General features: G+C 39.0%; 1 protein-coding gene across 1 annotated transcript in view; it reads right to left on the bottom strand.

The window, feature by feature from the left end:
* Positions 1 to 13,763: 13,763 nt before the first annotated feature.
* Positions 13,764 to 19,754, bottom strand: part of ABHD13 (abhydrolase domain containing 13) — a 20,982-nt gene continuing 14,991 nt past the window's right edge. Inside the window, exon 2 of the mRNA XM_045283952.1 lies at positions 13,764 to 19,244. Within this exon, the coding sequence (XP_045139887.1) occupies positions 18,196 to 19,209 (1,014 nt within the window). The 5' untranslated portion in view covers positions 19,210 to 19,244 and the 3' untranslated portion in view covers positions 13,764 to 18,195. The remainder of the gene's footprint in view (positions 19,245 to 19,754) is intronic.

The raw sequence follows: 19,754 nt of genomic DNA, 5'->3' as shown, positions 1-19,754 counted from the left end.
TTGTATGAGCATAATCTCATGGAGTCAACTGTGTCCCCCCACAATCTGTATCAATTTGGGTGATCCATGACTCAGTGGTTCAGCAGTTATGTAAAAGTAAAATTTGACAGTTATATAATAATACAATCATCCCTCATGGTGCAATTAGTCAATCAGTTTTATAGGGATGAAGGTGGAATGTGACACACTTACTGGAGACACAGCCCTATCTGATATAAAGGTAAGTTCTCTGGGGTGTAGCCTGTGACATCTTTTATCTTACAAGAGATAACAGGAGAAAATTTGTTTTCTTCTGTTTTCTCTACAAATCTTTACTAAATTCACAATTAAAAAATTTTTTACAGTAGGAGAAAGAGCGATAAAAGGAAAGGGAAGCAAATAGAGGAGGGACCTGAACCACTACTGGAGTGCATCCAGGGATTCTGGGTTTCTGTGCTGAGAATCTCCTAGACTTAGTGTGTTAGTCTGGGTAGACTAGAGAAACAAATCCAGGGAGACACACACAGGTGTATAAGAAAGAGCTTTATATACAAGAGCAATTGTTTATTGAGAAAACATCCCAGCCCCGTCCAGATCAAATCCATAAGTCTGATATTAGTCCACATGTCTGATACCAATCTATAAATTCATTTTCAGACTCATGAAACACATGCAATGATACTGAATGCAGGAAGATCACAGGCCAGTGGGTGGGAAGTCTTGTGGATCCAGTGGCGTTGTAAGCATCTCAGCTCTGGCAGGGGTTTCCATGTGTCTCCTCCAGTTCCCTGGGCTCTGGTTGCATCAGGGTTGCTCCATCAGGCTCCTCATCAGTAATGTCTTGCAGGGAGTATGTGTCCCCCCTCCAATGAGCTATTTATCTCCTTAGAAATCCAAATGAGGTAATTAAGCTATGATCTGATTGACAGGGTAAACTCCACCCCTTCATTCTTAATCCTCTGAGTTTGACAACAGATGATATAACTACCACACCCAGATAAAGACTTATGCCAAGATACAAGGAACACGTGGCCCACAGGAGATGGGGACCTTCCACCAGAGTTAACAGAGAACCTTGGATTAAAACTTCTAGCTTTCCAAACTAAGAAAGAATGAACTTCAATTTGGTAAAGCCATCTACTTGTGGTGTGACTTTCTGGTTTAGCAGAACTGGATAACTAAGACATGTACTGGTATCTTATGAAAGTTATTCATCTCGAGCAGTGGTTCTCAAACTGTGGGTCGTGACTCCTTTGAGGGCTGAACAACCCTTTCATAGGGGTCGCCTAAGACCATCAGAAAACACTTATTTCCAGTGGTCTGAGGTACCAAGACACCGCTCCTCTATCCATCTCCAGGCGGGCCTGCCCCCATGCAAATACACCCACATTCGAGTACCCAGCATAAAGTCTGTTATCCACGCTACCCCATGCTTCAAGACCAAATTTCATTGATTTGTAATTATAAATCAGTATTTCACAATATATAATTACATATTGCTTTTGTGATTAATCACAATGCTTTAATTATGTTCAATTTATAACAATAAAAACACATCTTGCATATCAGATATTTACATTACAATTCATAACAGTAGCAAAATTACAGTTATGAAATAGCAGCAAAAATAATTTTATGGTTAGGGTCACCACAACATGAGGAACTGTATTAAAGGGTGATGGAATTTGGAAGGTTTAGATTACTGATCTAGAGAATTGGATCTGTGTTTTAATACCCAGAACAATATTAAATCTTGTCTAGTTAGTTATATCATAATTGAAAATAGCTATATTGAGGTTTCAAGTAGCATAACCAACCATATAATAATTTAAGTATTCAATTATAGTGTGAAAATAGTAGTATTTGTAGTCATTCTTTAAGTCAAACAGGTACATTTAAATTTATGCAAGATATTCATAATCAAAGGTTGCTCACATAGTAATTTTTCCATATGAATGAATAAAGAAAGTGGGGGAGGGGTTGGATTTTTTATCCATACGTTGTTGTTTGGTACCTTCATTTGTTCATTCTCTGTCCAAAGTGTTTTCTTCAGTATTTTTTATAGTGCTGGTTTTGTTTTTACAAATTCGTTTAATTTCTCTTTGTCTGAAAATACCCTTACTTCTTCCTTACTGGAGTATGGGCATGGCTGAGGCCTTTTTTACTGGGGCAGGTGGGCATCCTAGGATTTCTTCCCTGGGACACAGGGGTGGCTTGGAGCTTCCTCACCAGGGGCCACGGGGTCCCAGGGGCTTCCTTGTTGGTCAATGGAGGCCACTGGGCATATTCTCGATGGGACACAGAGAACTCATTGTTTTCCTCCTGATTGTTGGAGAGGGATTCACTCACTGTGACCAGCCAGCCGTCGTGAACCAGAAGCCTTTTATATTCACTATTTGTGTTGTGGAATAAAAAGGGTATTTGTAATGAAGGACTCATTGGCTTTTCAAAATTCTATCATGAGGGCGTCTGCCTTGTTTATATTACCAAGACCATATTTCCCAATGATTGATCTTTTCTCTTTGTTTCCAACTTTTGCATTCCAATCACTTGTAATTATCCATGTATCTTAGTTGCATGCTCGATTAACTTCAAACTAAAGAAGTTGGTATCTTTTTCAATTTCCTCGTCGCTGCTTTTCATGGTTGGTGTGTACATTTTAATAATAATTATTTTAAGTATCTCCCCTGTAAGTTTATAGATATTACTCTTATCAGGGACAGCCTTGTACTTCAAGAGAGATCTTTACATTTTCTTTTTGGTGACAAGAGTGGCACTGTTTCTCTTGACTATGTCATTCCCAGCATAAGAAACCACGAGTGTCCACTTGAAATACCAGGCCATTTTAGCTCACTAATACCTAAGATGTTGATCTTTATGAGTTCAATTTCATTTTTGACTACTTCCAATTTTCATAGATTCATTCTTTGTACATCCCATATCTTGATTACTAATGGATATATGCTACTTTTTCTGTTCATCTTGAGTTATGCCCTGTCAGTAAATGAAAGGCTTGAAAGTATTAGTCCATCCTTGGTGTTAAGGTAGACTCTAGTTTGAAAAGGCAGAACGTCCCCAGTCATATTTTGAGTGTCTTCCAGCCTGAGGGGCTGATCTTCTGCACGATAAAGATGTGCTTCTCTGCTATTCATAAGGCTTTCAGTGGCTAATTCAGAAGTGGACTGACTTTTACTTCTTTCTGGTCTGTTCTTAGTCTGGGAGCTCCATGAAACCTGCTCACCACACCTTTCATAACTACAATTATCAGAATTCATAGTCAAAGTAAATACAAATAAGAGGATTCAAAAAGTTCAGGCGGGAAAATTCATTATCTTCCAATTACATCTGTCCAAACACTTTTTGAAGCCTCCTCATGTTTACAAAGAAGTACTTTTGACAACATTATGGGACTCTACAATGGTTTCAGATTTTCCTATTTATCACTTAATGTCTGAATAATGTCTGCCTGCATATATATCTATGGTCCTAAATGAATTTTTTTTTTAAGTAAAAGAAGATCTTTTATTTCCTTTTCCCTCTCTGATGGTTTAAGACCCAAAACACAGACTCTTAAAGCACTGGACAGCAAGTGAGATACAGTCAGGTGAGACTGAACACATGGCTTTGGGTTCAGGTTCTTGAGTTTTGTCCAGCAAGCAGACAAGCATGACTGATGGTGCTTTGAGTACCATCTCCAGTTCAGGTGGGCAGAACAGCAGGTAGTGTAAAATGGACTTAGTTGCCTCCCTCTTAATTTCTTTGTCTCCACTCCTGTTGCTATTATCTCCAGCCTTTGCCAGTATCTCCTGAAGCAGCAGTGGTGTTAGTAACTATAATATCTGTGTTAGTCTGGGTAACTAGAGAAACAAATTCATAGACACACATATGGGTATAAGAAAGAGCTTTATACACAAGAGCAATTGATTATTGAGAAAACATCCCAGCCCAGATAAGTCCGAAATTAGCTCCTATGACCGATACCAATCTATAAATTCCTCTTCAGACTCTTGAAACACACACAATGACACTGAATGTAGGAAGATCCCAGGCCAGTGGGTGTGAAGTCTTGTGGTTCCAGTGGTGTTGTAAGCATCTTAGCGCTGGCAGGGGTCTCCACATGGCTCCTCCATGTCCAGGGTTCTCACAGCCATCCGCATAACCCCATGTGTCTTGTCAGTAGAGAGTCTCTCTCGGGAAGTGAGTAAAGAGATAGTGTCTCCCGCCTCCAAGGAGGAAATACAGGAGTTCCCAGAATCCTCAGGAGAAAGCCATTCCCACACAGAAGCCTCATTGGCTATCTCCTGATTGACAGGAGATACTCTTACTCCTCAAGTTGACACCAGATTATGTAACTACCACAATATCCTCAAATGGTCTCCCATAATGTTTTAATATGGAATTTGCATAATGTCCAAACATCCTATTTCAGAGAACTTATTGTGGACACTTGTATTTAGAAACATAAATGAGTTTTGCTGAAAAAGAGTTTTGAGATGAACTAGTCCTAACTTCCATTTTTAAGATAAGAAAACCAAGATTAAAATTATACCAAGGTTACAGAACACCTTAAAATTTCTGAGAAAGAATTAAGGACAGAACAGAACTCCTGTCCTCCTTCCTAAGGGAATGAACAAAGGAGTTGGTGAGAACTGGCTTGGTAATTGCCCTAACCTTGAAGCCAGGCCCTGGTGAATATCATGACAAGACCGTACCTGGAGATAAATCCAAAAGCATGTTGACGCAGAGTTGGAGCCGAGATGAATTTAAGAGACCCAAGGAGAGACTGGGTAATTCATTAGAAAGTTGCTTGACCATCTACAGAATAGCAACCCCCTCCCCTTTGATATTGTCATTTAAAAACCAGAAATATTCCCCTGAACAATGTCCCTTCTCAATTTGAAGGGAGGAGGGGGAATCTACTCCACCGCCATAGTGAAGTGTATCTTATCTATGTGTAAGGTATCCCTCTCACCACTCAAAAAGGACCCACTTACTTTCTTTCAAAGTGATTCTATGCTTTAATAAAACTGTTGGTTAACTCTCTGCTGCTGCAGCTGCTGCTGTTGCTGCTGCTGGTAATGGTGGTGGTGGTGGTGGTGGTGGTGTGTGCCTGCCTAGCAAACCCTAACAAACCACACAAGTGTGAAATATGTAGCTCCCCGGTGGATGACAACCTGGGTACCAAACTTTACAGGGTATGTACAAAATGTTAAAGTAGAATTAGTTATAGGAAAACTAACTTATATTTTGTGACTACAAAGTTAATTACCAGAAATATATGTAGAAAAATTCAGTGCACTAACGGGTTCCCCCAATATTTTCACTTTATTATAAATCTAGTACTCTGTTACTACTTGAATTAAATTTTTGCGGGCTTTTTATCTTTAAAAGAATTATTTTACTAGTGGTTCAAAAATATTTTAAAATTACTTTCAAATGTTAGCCAATTACAGTAAATTGATTAGTCAAAATAAATAGTTAATCTGTGACATTAGGGCTTAAAGTAGAATAACAATAAAAGATTTATTTCTTCTAACAAGAACTCTTCTTAAAGTAGGAAAATACCAGGATTAATTCAGTGGCTCATTGTTGGCATCAAGGACACAGATTCTTTATAGCTTGCTGTTCTGCCCACTTAGGATCACAAAGCAATTACCAGGCACCACCCATGAACAGCATCTAAATTAAGAGACTATGCTCTACTATCCCAAAAGACTTTCCCTCAGACTTGATTTGCCAGAACTGAGTCATATGACCACGTTATCAAAACCTATGAAGAGAAACGGTGTTGTGACAGACTGCTTGGTCTAACCATGATTCATTTGGGATTTGTTATTAAAGTAGAAGAGAAACAATGTCTATAAGTATTCAAGATAACCTGGCAAAATGAAAGTCAGTATTCATTTCATCACATGACTCAAACGTCTCAGAGATTAATCAACTCATCCGACAGGAACTTTAAAATCCTATTTAAAATAAAGGGCATAAGACCAGGTGTGTTGGTCCAAGACACTGGTGAAAACCTCCTGACTGTGGCCCTTAGATATCCCTCAAACCTGAACTGAATCCATGCCTGGGGATCAACTTTTAGCAAAACAATAGACAGGCCTGTTAAGTGAACAACAATGCCAAAGAAGATTGCACTTCTCAGAACAATCAACCATAGGAGATAAAGAGGCAGCATCTGCCTAAAAACGAAGCTCATAAGGCAGAAAGGTGAGGAATGAAGATCGAATAGAAATGGGGAACCCAGGGAGGAGGAAGAGAGCTGCTTCACTGAGGGTGTTGCAACTAACGTCACAAGACAAACTGTACACATTGTTGAATGGAAAACTACTTTGCTGTTCATATTTTCAGCCAAGACAGAATAAAATGTTTGAAAAAACAAGAAAAACAAAACAACCAAGGACAGTGTGATAGTTGTGCCAACTACGCTTCCATAGAGCATGTGGAAGCATCCACTATCAGTAAAACTTTAGTCAGTTCACAGCTTGACTGAAGGTTGATGAGATAAATGACTTTCCAAGGCCAGCCCACTCTCTTCCACCCTGGTGATCAGACCAGTGTGCTGCTGCTTGAGCTCGTTCTTTGCCTCAACCATGTGTTGCACTACCTGTGGGCTGAACCAACCTGAGGATCTTGTCACTAGAGCTTGAGGCTCCTTCAAGACCTGAGATCCCATCAGGACCTGCTTCTCTAAGCTCAGCTCCAGGTGCTTCTGACTGTTGCTGCCCCACCCTGCTGTCTGCTGTCTGCTGTGGGGCTGACTTTGCCTATCTTGCCTGAAGGCAGACTCTGCTTCCTGCTTCCTTGCTCTTGGACCAGCAGCCTGTATTCAGTGTATTAATATTCCACGAAAGTGAGTTGAACTGAGCCCTCTGTACTGCTTTGTGGACTAATTAGTCATTCTATTCATTCTTGGTGTATAAACCGATTGAATAGATTCAATCAAACCCATCCTTTTATATATAATAATAATAATAATAACTTCTCCATATATATTGTTTTTCTAGTGAACCCTGACTAACATAATTGGTTCCAGGAGTAGTTTTAGAGAAAGAAGATCATAAATATGGGTTTCTTGAATTGGTTCTCCAGTCTAGTTAAGCCTAACAGTACCAAGAATACCGCCTTTACCATAAAACCATGGCTAAGTCTGCCACTATTAATAGAGAGGGTGGTGTTAATCTATGGTGTGAAGTGGCAAAGTTAAAATCCACAATATCACCACCAATAGATGAAGTGCTTATGAGAGGAGAAGTTATGGGTGATCATGTGTTTGATATTTTCCAGCAGTTTTGTCGAGATGAGAAGCTGATTGACTGGTCCTACTTACAATAGAAAATGTGATCAAGGAAAGGGATGGCCTCAGAAGCCCAGAAGTACGTCTCAAGTGCCCCAAAAAACCCCTAAAATTTTCTGCATGTGCTCTAAAATAGAGCCTTCTCTCCTCTAGTAATAGAGCTGACATTGCTCAAAACCAAATCCAGAGTCTCATCAGATAAATAGCTGAATTACAGCATCAGTTGAATTGTAGGTCTAGAACAGTGTCTGATATTAAAGTAAGGGTATTAATCAGAAAGAAATGGCACCCTAAAACATGGGATTGGAAGATAGGGGCTGATAAATCAGAAGAGGAGGATAGTGAACCTCCAGAGTGTGAGCCACCCCAGTCAATAGATCCACCCCTCTCACCTAAAGGGATTCATCCACTATCAGTAAAACAATTCACCAAACTGTGCATGCTGACATGCCATGTGGGGCTGCATATGGAGCATTACCTGGGGGAGAGGCCTTACAAGATATTGTGGAACATCTCCAGGAAACACCACCACCACCCATTTTGGCCCCTAGACCTGTAACTTGAATTACACTGTCTCAGAAAGTTCCTAAAGGTGAAGTGCACTATACTCATAAAGATCTGCTTGAGTTTTCTATTATGTACAAGCAGAAACCTGGGGAATGGTTACTAAGGATGTAGGACACTGGTGCATGGAATGTAACATTAGACCAGTCTGAGTTCATTGACATGGGCTCCGTATGCAGAGATTCTCCTTTCAATGTCTCAGGAAGACATTGAAAGATATGATATGGTTATCATAATGGAAAGATATTATATGGTTAACATAATGGACAGCAAGTTTTCTATAGTAATCATAACAACCTGTCTTGGGTGGGCTTATGGCATTGGCTACTCAGCCATTGTGTCCCTAGGAATGAAATACATGGAAACCTACTAAACATTTAGGTGACTTATATAAGCAGAAGAATGGAGAAGCAGTTCTATAAAAAGCACCAGAATAGAGTCACAACACCGCAATCAATTCCCAGACTTGAGCCAGTTTACAGACCCATAACCCCTTGAGTGAAGGGAAGGCCAGGTCCCTTTGAAGGAAGACCCTGCTACATCACCAAAGGTTTATATTGTCTTTCTTCTAGGATTCCCCAAAGGGACCTGCAACCTTTCGCAAAGTAATGGTTCATTAGGGGAGAGGAAATAATCACACTTTTCGGGGATTACTGGACACTGGCTCTGAACTGACACTAATTCCAAGTGACCGAAAATGTTTTAAAGGCCCACCAGTCAAACTGGGGACTTACGGAGGTCAAGCTATTAATGGAGTTTTAGCTCAGGTACGTCTCACAGTGGGTCCAGTGGGCCCCTGAACCCATCCTGTCATTATTTCCCCAGTTCCAGAATGCATCATTGGAATAGATATACTTAGTAACTGGCAGAACCCCCATAATGGATCCCTGAATTGTGAACTAAGGGCTATTATGGTAGGAAGGCCCAGTGGACACCATTTGAATTGCCATTGCCTAGAATACCACATTCCTGGAGAGATTGCAGAGATTAGTGCCACCATCAAACACATGAAGGATACAGGGGGATGGGGGTGGGTGGTGATTCCTCCCACATCCCCATTTAACTCACCTATTTGCCCTGTAAAACAAACTAACAAAAAACCAGATGAATCTTGGAGAATGACAGTAGACTATTGTAAACTTAACCAGATGATAACTACAATTGCAGCTGCTGTTCCAGATGTGGTTTCATTGCTTGAGCAAATTAATAATTCTCCTGGTACTTGGTATGCAGCTATTGATCTGGCCAATGCCTTCTTCTCAATACCAGTCTTGAAGGGCCACCAGAAGCAGTTTGCCTTCAGCTGGCAGGGGCAACAATATACTTTCACAACTCTCCCCGAGGGATGCATCAACTCTTTCACCCTGTGCCATAATTTAGTCCAAAGGAACCTTGATCATGTGTCCCTTCCACAGGAGGTCACACTGGTCCATTATATTGATGGCCTGTCTCTTCCACAGAATGTCATACTGGTCCATTATATTGATGGCAGTATGCTGACTGGACCCACTAAGGAAGATGTATCAAAGACTCTAGATTCATTGGTACAACATCTGTGGTCAAGAGGGTGGGAAATCAACCCAAAGAAGACTCAGGTGCCCTCCATTCAGTAAAATTTCTAGGGATCCAATGGTGTGGGGCATGTCGAAATATTCCTACTAAAGTGAAGGACAACGTATTGCACCTGGTCCCCCCAAAAACTAAATGGGAGGCACAACACCTACTGGGCCTCTTTGGATTTTGGAGGCAACATATCCCACATTTGTGTGTGTTACTTTGCCCTATCTACCAAGTGGCATGAAAGGCTACCAATTTTGAGTGGAGCTCAGAATAAGAAAAGGCACTGCAACAAGTTCAGGCTGCCGTGCAAGCTGCTTTGCCACCGGGACCATGTGATCCAGCTGACCCAATGGTGCTGGAGGTGTCAGTCCCAGATAGAGATACAGTATGGAGTCTTTGGCAGGCCCCTATTGGTGAATTCCAGTGTAAACCAGTGGTTCTCAAACTTTCTAATGCTTCAACCCTTTAACACAGTTTCTCATGTTGTGGTGACCCCCCCCAACCATGAAGTTATTTGTGTTGCTACTTCATAACTATAATTTTGCTACTCTTGTGAATTGGGAGACCCCTGTGAAAGGGTCGTTCAACCCAAAAAGGGGTCACGCCTCACAGGTTGAGAACTGCTGGTGTAGACCCTTGGGATTGTAGATTAAAGTCCTGCCATCCTCTGCAGACAACTACTCCCCTTTTGAAAAATAGCTATTGGCCTGTTACTGGGCCTTAGTGGAGACTGAACACCTCAGCATGAGGCCTGAACGGCATGCCCATCATGAACTGGGTATTGTCTGACCCATAGAGTCACAAAGTTGGACATGCTCACCCACACTCCTAGAAACACAGCACTGATTCCACTAAACTGGCAGCTGAAAATGCCTCCTGACCATTTGGGGTTCTTTGGATCAACAAGTAATGAAGGATGTCACTGTATTGAGTGGCGTGATTGATCCTGATTACCCAGGGGAAATTGGACTGATGCTACATAATGTAGGTAAAGAAGATGATGTCTGGAATTCAGGAGATCCCCTAGGTCAGTGGTTCTCAACCTTCCTAATGCTGTGACCCTTTAATACAGTTTCTCATGTTGTGGTGACCCCCGACCCCAAACCATAACATTATTTTTGTTGCTACTTCATAACTGTAATTTTTCTACTGTTATGAATCAGTGACCCCTGTGAAAGGGTCTTTCGACCCCCAAAGGGGTCACGACCCACAGGTTGAGAATTGCTGCCCTAGGCCATCTCTTAGTACTACCATGCCCTGTGGTTAAAGTAAATGGTAAACTACAGCAACCCAATCCTGGAAGGACTTCTAATGTCCCAGGCCCCTCAGGAATGAAGGTCTGGGTCACCCCCAACGAAGAACCACAGCCAGCTGAGGTGCTGGCTGAGGGCAAAGGAAATACAGAATGGTTAGTAGAAGAAAGTAGTTCTACTATCAGTTACAACCATGTAATCAATTGCAAAAGTGAGATTTGTGATTGTATTTCTTCTTCATGTTCTTACTGAATAGCTTTCCTTTTTCATGTATAATATACCAGATACAAATAGATTGTTTTCATTTATAGTTTCAAAAATATATGATGTTAAGTGTGATTTCATTAATGTCTGAAAATTATATAAGGGTAAAGAATTGTACCAAACTGGACTGTATTAGGTTTACTGTGCCAACTAGGCTTCCATAGGAACATGTGGGTGAAATTTAATCAGGTACCAATTGATTGGAGGACAACGCAATAAATGGCTACGGCCAGCCCCCTTCTCTCCTCCTTCCTGGTGATCAGACCAGTGTGTTGCTGCCTGAACTAGTTCTTTGCCTCAACCTTGTGCTGCATTACCTGTGGTCTGAACCAACCCATAGATTGTGTAGCTAGAGCTTGAGGCCACTTCAAGACCTGCTTCGCAGTGCACTGCTGGAGCATACATCGCTGGAGCTCCAGGGTGGTAGGTGTACACATTGCTTGAGTTGGAGAGCTCATCGTGGTCTGCTTCGCCACGCTCTGGGTGCTGACTGTTGCTGCCCCACACAGCTGTCTGCTGCCTTTGGGGCTGACTTTACCTGTCTTGCCTGAGGGCAGACTCCTTCTGCCTCGGTGACCTTAAACTGGCGGCCCATGTGAATTGAAGGACCTTCAGTATATTATTTGATCAAAGTGAGCAGAATTGAGCCCTCCATACTGCTGTCGACTAATTAGCCGTTTTATTCCTTCTTGTTGTATAAACCTATCTATCTACCTATCTATATATAATCATAAGTGTCCTAGTTTTGTTTCTCTAGAGAACCTGCCTAACAAAACAGTTAATATAGAAAACAATTTGGCACTTTCTCATGGAGCTAAAAACTAATTAAAAACAAAGGGCATGTTGAATATTCTGGGGTAGGGTATCAGACAGTATCTGCGGTGAGTCTACATTTCTGGGGCAAATTAGTGTAGGTTTCAGACCTCTAATCCAGTAAAAAGAGCATCCATATTGAGTGGCCTGGTACAACGTCCACATTAGGGACAACATCCACATTGAGAGGTGCTGCATGAGCAAGTAAACCCCAACAAGAATGAGGAAGCCACCATGTAGGATGGCAACCTGGACTGTGGAGTCAGAGCCTCGCATGATGTGGGACAGGGGAAAGGGCTGTGGTTCAAATAATACTGGTTGGAGGTTGATCAAAGAAAATATTTTATGGATAACTAAAGCTGAATTTCTTGCTATCAGAAAAAGGGAGTTTCAAATAATTAATTAGTGAAAACTAGAGTCAAGCCTATTTTGGTTTGGAATTAGTTAGTTTTGTGAACTCCTGAGAACCCAATACAGATAAGTAGAGAAGTATGTCTAAGTTCAGGAGCATGTATATACATAAGATTACATATACATATAACTTTAACAAGGAAACCATGACTATATAAATTTTAATAGATAACCCTTCAAGCATTAGAAGGAACAGAGCATTTAGTTAAGTCACTAGCCACAAAGGTGAAAATGGATGCTATTAAGCTGCATTGTCCAGAGAAATTAAACCAGCAACCCTCATACATGTCTAAGAACTTTCTTTCAAGAAGTAACTTTATACCAAGAACGTGTCCCATGCCAGTCTAACTCAAGTACATGGGTCTGAAGCTAGCCAGAGCTCTTTTAAGACTCATAAAGCTGCATGCTATTGATGCAGAAACCTGAAGTGGGAAGCAGGGAGGTCACAGGACAGTGGGGGCAGAGCCACATGGGGCTAAGGTTTGTGGGAACATGGCAGGGCAGATAGCTGCTCTCCAGGCCAGCATTTGAAAGGACCAATTTCTAAAATTTATAGCAAATTTCAATGCTTCAACAACAAAAAGACAATCAATCTTTACTTGGAAAATGGATAGAGGGCATGAACAGTCACCTTCAGCAAAGACCGTGGTAGTCACCTAAATTTGGTGTCAATTTGAGATTGAGTGTAGGGGAGGAGTCTAGCCTGCCAATCTGGAGATAGCCAATGAGACCTCTGTGTGGGCATAACTGTCTCCTGAGAATTCTGGGAAATATGGTACTTCCTCCTTAGAGGTGAGAGACACTTTTCTGACACTCCCTGGGAGACAAAGCAGCTGAAAAGACACATGGGTCTACCTTAATGCAGAGATCCCTGCCAGCACAGATGTTTCCAATGACACTGGTTCAAAGACTTTCTACCCACTGGCCCTGTGATCTTCTACATTCGGCACCATTTCATGTGTTTCGTGAGTCTAAAGAGGGCTTTACAGATTCATATTGGCCATGTGGGCTAATATCGTACTTATGGACTTGGTCTGCACTCGGATGGGATGTTTTTTCAATGTTCAATTGCTCTTGCATATAAATCTTTCTTATATACATATGTGAGTCCATGGATTTGTTTCTCTACTCAGACTGACACAGACATACAGGCCAGATGCTTTTGATTCGGACTCACACTTTATGTACAACAGAATGAAATACGGCCTGGTCCTGCGCCATGCACTTCTTCATCTCCATGTGCAGTGGACCATTTAAGGTTTGCCTGGCACTTCCTGTAACACAACTGGTTCTGACACGCTTCACACATGGCAAGTTTCTTCATAGGGAAAACATAGCCCCTCGAGGGTTGTGTTAATACAGGACATTATTAATCATCCACAAACATTGACTTAAATGCCAATGGCAGAAAAAATATAACTGAGATTTTCTTGAAAAGGCATGTTATGAAATGTAAAGTTAACATGACTGCATGTTTGAGCTTTTGTTCATGTTTACATTCATTTAAATAACCATGTTAAAGGCCTATCATTAACCAGTAGTTCAATATAACATATACATTTAATAATAGTTTACCTTTAGTGTATATAGAATAATACTCTTGGGAGAAAGGAATATAAACTTAAGTTCTATATTTTATCCACACTGTTATGAGAATAAATATTGATTTCACTACAAATTCAGAACTTTTATTTAACATTAAAGAAACTTAGTGTCTTTCAATGCAGCTTTAACAGAAGATGAGAACAAGAGACTAAATACAAACTATCTTGACTTTATTCAATCTTTTAACGTATCAATTTATTGCATATGTCAGTACAGAAAAATAGAAAGCATATTTTAAAAGAAATTTATTGTAAAAAAACCCAAATGTAAATGTTTGCTTGCCACAGTTGACACAAAACTTATAGATAACTTATTTAAATTCTAGTTACAAAATTATTACTGCTTCAAATGAAATATGGCAAATAACAAAAAATGATTTCTTGAAATTAAATTCTGATTTTACCATGAAAGAACTTGAAAATGTTGAAAACAACTTGAATTTTCATTATATGCTGTACTGACAAAAAATAATCAATTATGTTAATACAGTCATCCCTGTTACATATGTAAATATGGCACTTTTGATAACAAAAAAAAGTCTTATCCATGGTTCTAATTTTAAATCTACATTTTAAGATACAAAATATAAATGGAGGTATATTTGAGCCATTTGGCAAAAAACGTGTTCACGACTACTTCGGATGACTATTTGCATTTGTTTCACCAGACAAGTGAACATATTATTTCTGATTAGCAAAATGTTAATGTCCATATATATGGCAATATGAATAAACAGAGTATTTTCTATTTTCTACTCTGTTGATTTAAAAAATAGATGTCTGTGCTCTTCATTTCCAACTTTACCTGAGTGATATGAAAAGACCTAACTATAAGCAGATAATCGGAAAGAATTATTTGACTTAATTTTTCTTTTCCTTTTAAAAAATAGTTATCAAACACAACACAAACAAAACAGGGACCAGTGGAGAATTTCAGTAGATCGCATTTAAGACCTAAAAGACAAAGTGATTTCCATTACATACTTAGAAGTTAAATTCTTAACCTCAAGGATGGAGAGGGACTCAATCGTATAAACTACTCTTATGTAAACTAAGCTGTCAGAGTTTGCAAGATTATTTATAGAAAATTGACTAGTCTTCATTCTTTAATTCCACCAAACCAAACCTATTTTTACTTCAGATCAAATGTCATAAGCATAGCATTCATATAAGCATCCATACTCAAACCAAACTCACTGTCGTCGGGCGAGTCTGACTCACATTGACCCTGTGAGGACAGGGGGCAGCTGTCCCTGGAGGGTTCCAACTCTCCATGGAGTTGCTGGTGGTTCTGAACTGCTGACCTTGAGGTTAGCAGCCCAATGGAGAAGCACTCACTACACCACCAGGGCGCCTCAGAGGATATGAATTCTCAACCAGGATGACAACGTGTGAACTACCTCAGTAAAACTGTGCTAGATGTGTAGAATTACTGTATCTATTGCTGAGTGTGATGAATATTTTAGACTGTCCTGTAACAAAAGTTGGCAGCAATGAACGGAGGGCCCGCCTGTGCAGAGCAGAACCACTCCACAGGTTTCCAAGGCTGTGCCTTTTGGGAAGCACATCACGGGTCTGTCTTCTGAGGGGCGGGCCTCTGGGTGGATTTGACCACCCAACCTTCTGGCCAGCTATCCAGTCTTAACCATTTGTACCCACCCAGAGATTCAGAAAGAATATTTAGAATACCGTTTTAATGATAAATATAATTTTCTTAAAAGTATTTGTAAAAACAGAGGGTAATGGCTGTGAACTACCCCCCACTTCGTGAGAAAGCTTTATGCTTTTGCTTTGCATTGTTGATTCCTTCTCATCAATCTCTTCAATTAATTCCCTATTCCTAAATTTTAAAACGAACATTTCCTTTTCTAGTAGTTTCAATCCTACTGGTCTTGCACCATCATAATTTCTTCTCATATACTTTATAGGTCAATTACAAGTTTGCTTTCAATAAATCCCCTTTGGACTTTATTCTAAATAAATCATGTACTGATTGTACTTATGAATCACTCTAGGTTTGCCAAATATAGTTTTTCATTAACACAAAATTCATAAACTCCTATAGCTGTTTTTATATTAATGAGCCAAAATTTACTTTTCAAGATAAACTTCCATTATCACTGATATAGTTCCTAAATGGAGAAAATCATAAAGAATTCATGCATGGAACAATTTTGGGGGTCATGAAATTAGGAATGCTTTAATAAAACACAAAGCCCTGGCTAGTAGAGTTTGTATCCTTTCCCATTTCTCTTAGGAAACAGTCACAAGCAGAAGTTGGTAAATAAAGATGTGATTCAATTCTAGATAAAATTTCCTAGCTGTATTGAAAAAAGGTGCTTTAACTTTACAGTGAGATTAAGGTACTAAATGGTACCTAAGTACTCCTCTTTATCTCTACTCTCAGCATTAAAAAAAGAAGGGTTGTAAGCCTGCTGTACCAAAAACAAAAATAAGAGAATAGAAACAAAATACTGATGAAGAACAAGTGTTTACGCTTCATCGCATAGTTACAGATAGTGATCAAACCTTCTATTGTGCAGTACACTAAAATGACCACAGGAAAGAATAGGTGGTATTTTGTAAACTTTAAAGAATGTTACAAATATAAGGTATCCTAGATAAGGTAGTTTCTAAATATACATTTTATAATAGTTTTTTCTTTTCAATACACTATTATTTAAGATAGTCATTTTACAGAACAATGATTTGACAAGATGCAAAGTAGCCTTTAATTTGGGTGAATTTATACATACAAAATACACCTTCTATGTTGTTACCAATTCCTTTTTAAAAAAGCAAACTGCATAATCATTTATAGAAAAAACATTCTTTAGAAATTATATTTATTATAATTTAATATTCTAAATACTGGCATGACGTGAATAATGTTATTTGGCAAAGTATTTCTAGCCCTATCTCCATGGAAAGAATTTGAAATCAAAGTCAAAATTACCAACTCATTATTTTTCTGATCTAGCTACTTTCAAAAAGCCAGTATCTATAGCTTTAAGTTTCAAAATATATTGTAAAGCTGACATAATAATGCACAGAGCTCATTTACATCTAATTATTGAAGACTTCTTAAAACAATATAGCATGATTATGCCTGCAAGTTTTAAGGGCTATCTTTTTAAGTAAGATTTTCATTTTCACTTTTCATTATATCAAAACACTACCTCCCATTTACAGCCACTGAACCGTTAAATGTGGTAACAGGTTGCATTAAAAACTCTATATTGCCTTCATTTCCACAATCCTACATGTAAAATAAATTTTCTCAACAAGCTGTCTCTTGGTCCAACAGTTCTACTTCAAGGAAAATAAACTATTAACTCAAAAAACTGGATTTTTTGGTAACAGTTGTTGCTGTTTTTACGAAGCCCAATAATTGGTGGGTTAGCTATACCTAGACAAAACTCAAGAAAACAAGCTCACTGCCACTGAGTTCATTCTGACTCATTGCAACCCGATGATGAGACACTGGGACTTAAAAATCACGTGTGGGAAGTTCTGTAAAATAGTATGTACAGTGATGTAATAATAAGATTTTCTAATTATTAAATAACTTCTAATATTTATCATGGCTGCTATCACTGGTTCAGCTGTAGACTTACAAAATTGACATAAGCTAAAATTCTTGGTGCCACCAAAATTACAAATGTTAAAAAGTTCAAATATGCACACTGAAGCTGCAATAAAAGTCTAGATTTCTATTTTTACATGCCATGATCCAGACCTGTACCTAACAAAAACACGGTACATTTATATTGGAAAATGGGGCTCAATTTATTTGTAAAACAAAAAAAAAAGCTGGATGTCAGCATTCACCAGAGCAATATTGACTAGCAACCTGCACGTAGGCCTCAATTTCATTTCTTGCCAAAATCAAAATCTTTTACATAAAAATATATAACCCAGGTAACAATATACACCAGTATCTGACCAGTGCTATTTACATTAAAAATGTTGCGTTGCATAATTCAAGGAAGAAAATACCGTCATGCATTTTATATTAATGTTTAATGTGAAAAATGCAGTTACAGAACTAAGTTTGCTTACCATGATTGTCCCAATATTTACTAAAGGAATAATAGCCAATGCTCCTGGTTTACCTTTTCTACTCCCAGTCACAAATTTAAGTGTAACACAGATCATATTTTCCTTAGCAATAAGGAACTTCAGAGATCTCTATTATACTGGCATATTAAACTAAAGATATACAGAGCCACACTGAATTTTCTGATGAAAATGTATGAAATAATCCCAAGAATTATAGTCCTTAAAATGTAAAAAACTATTTGGATCATCATAAAGGAGCATTAAAGTCCTTTCAAAGTTTAATATCACTCCTCAGACAAGTACAGACATAACACTTCTAGAAAGAAACATTCTTCTTCATTCTGCACAAATTAAAATAGTGTGTTAATCAACAAAGGATACACTATATAATCGTTACATTGGAGGACGTTTTGGCCATTTCCTCTGGAGAATGGCTCTTGATGACTTCTTTGATGAACTGTTCAAGTGCGGTGAAATAGCCTTGGCACTGCCACGTGTCATTATGAGTTCCATCTGGGAAGATGGCTAATCGCTTAGTCCGCGAGGGGGAAAGTTCATAGAGCTGCTTCATCATCACTGGTGGAATTAGTTGGTCAGAGAGTCCAGAGATGAAAAGAGAAGGCATTCTGCACTGGGAGACTTTCCTGTAGGACAGAAATTTATTTTTGTAGCACCATAAAGGCAGGTAGCGCATTGGGAAGAATGAAAATAAAGTACTGGCCATATGTGGTATACTCAAAAACGTGTTCTCCACCATAATGGCTGAAACCCTATGTGCATTTTCAGAAGCCAAGTGAACAGCTACTGCTCCTCCCAAGGAGCGGCCAAAGAGAAAGATTTTTGTTTTGTCCAGGTCAGGTCTAGTCATCACGTAGTCTAGCACAGCTTCAGCATCTAAGTAGAGTCCTTCCTCACTTGCTTCTCCTTCACTTTTCCCATATCCTCGATAGTCAACAAGTAAAAGATTCACTTTGAGGTTAACCAACATAAGCAACGCATTTGGTAACCTATGACCTATGTTGCCTGCATTCCCATGAAAATAAATTATAGTTGGGGAATATGGTGAATTGTCTCCAGTGTATCTGATCAATATAAGATTTAGACAGATTCCATCTTTGGTTCTGATGAAAATGTTTTCATGTGGAATACCAGTGGGCATGGGAACATAAAGGCGTGAAGATGAAGGTTGTTCTGGAAAATAAAGCAATACATCTTGGAATTTATATAGAATACCTGCTATTGATATAAATATTAACAAAAGTAAGATAATGCCTCCATACAGATGAAAAGTCACGATTAAAGGTAAAAGAGAAATACGGCAGAGAGCCCAAGACCACGAAGCTAAGGCTATGAGCCATCTTTCAACAAAGTTCCACAGCATCCATGACTTTTCCATTGTAGCTCTCCGTGAATTATTATTCCATAAGTAGCCTAAGGAGACCAAGAGAGACATAATCATTATTTGATATCTATTATTTTAATAGAGCCAAGATATAATAAATTACAATAATAGGCAAACCTTTAGAAATCGGCATCAATCTACGCACAACAGTGGTTGCTATAATCCTTTCTCTTTCTGTTCACAACAATACTCGTTTCTCCTGTATCTTTCCACTGCCACACTTATGAAACACACATATTTATCAAATACCATTTCAATGCTTCTTTACTGCCAGATACTTTCATTCATGAATTCTTATCAATTTGATAGAAAAATAAGTTGATGCATTTTCCTATAATTTTAACATTTAAGGGCACAAGTGAATTGACCACAGCACCGGGTCTGCAGATAGCAGAACTGGAGTAAACGAGTATGGCTTCAAAGCTCACTAGGGGCTACTGCTAAGATATGTACTTTCAGGCCAAATTTTATGCTTTGAGAAGTGGCTAACAGTCTAATCTATCAAGTGTAATCCAATAAACTATATTGTCATATGACAA

This window comes from Echinops telfairi, unplaced genomic scaffold, assembly GCF_000313985.2.
Source record: "Echinops telfairi isolate 266 unplaced genomic scaffold, ASM31398v2 ScPeMD7_7467;HRSCAF=8505_1, whole genome shotgun sequence".
In the NCBI taxonomy this organism is placed as follows: Eukaryota; Metazoa; Chordata; class Mammalia; order Afrosoricida; family Tenrecidae; genus Echinops; species Echinops telfairi.
The sequence above is the reverse complement of the archived record's forward strand: the minus strand, read 5'-3'. Positions and strand labels throughout refer to the sequence as shown.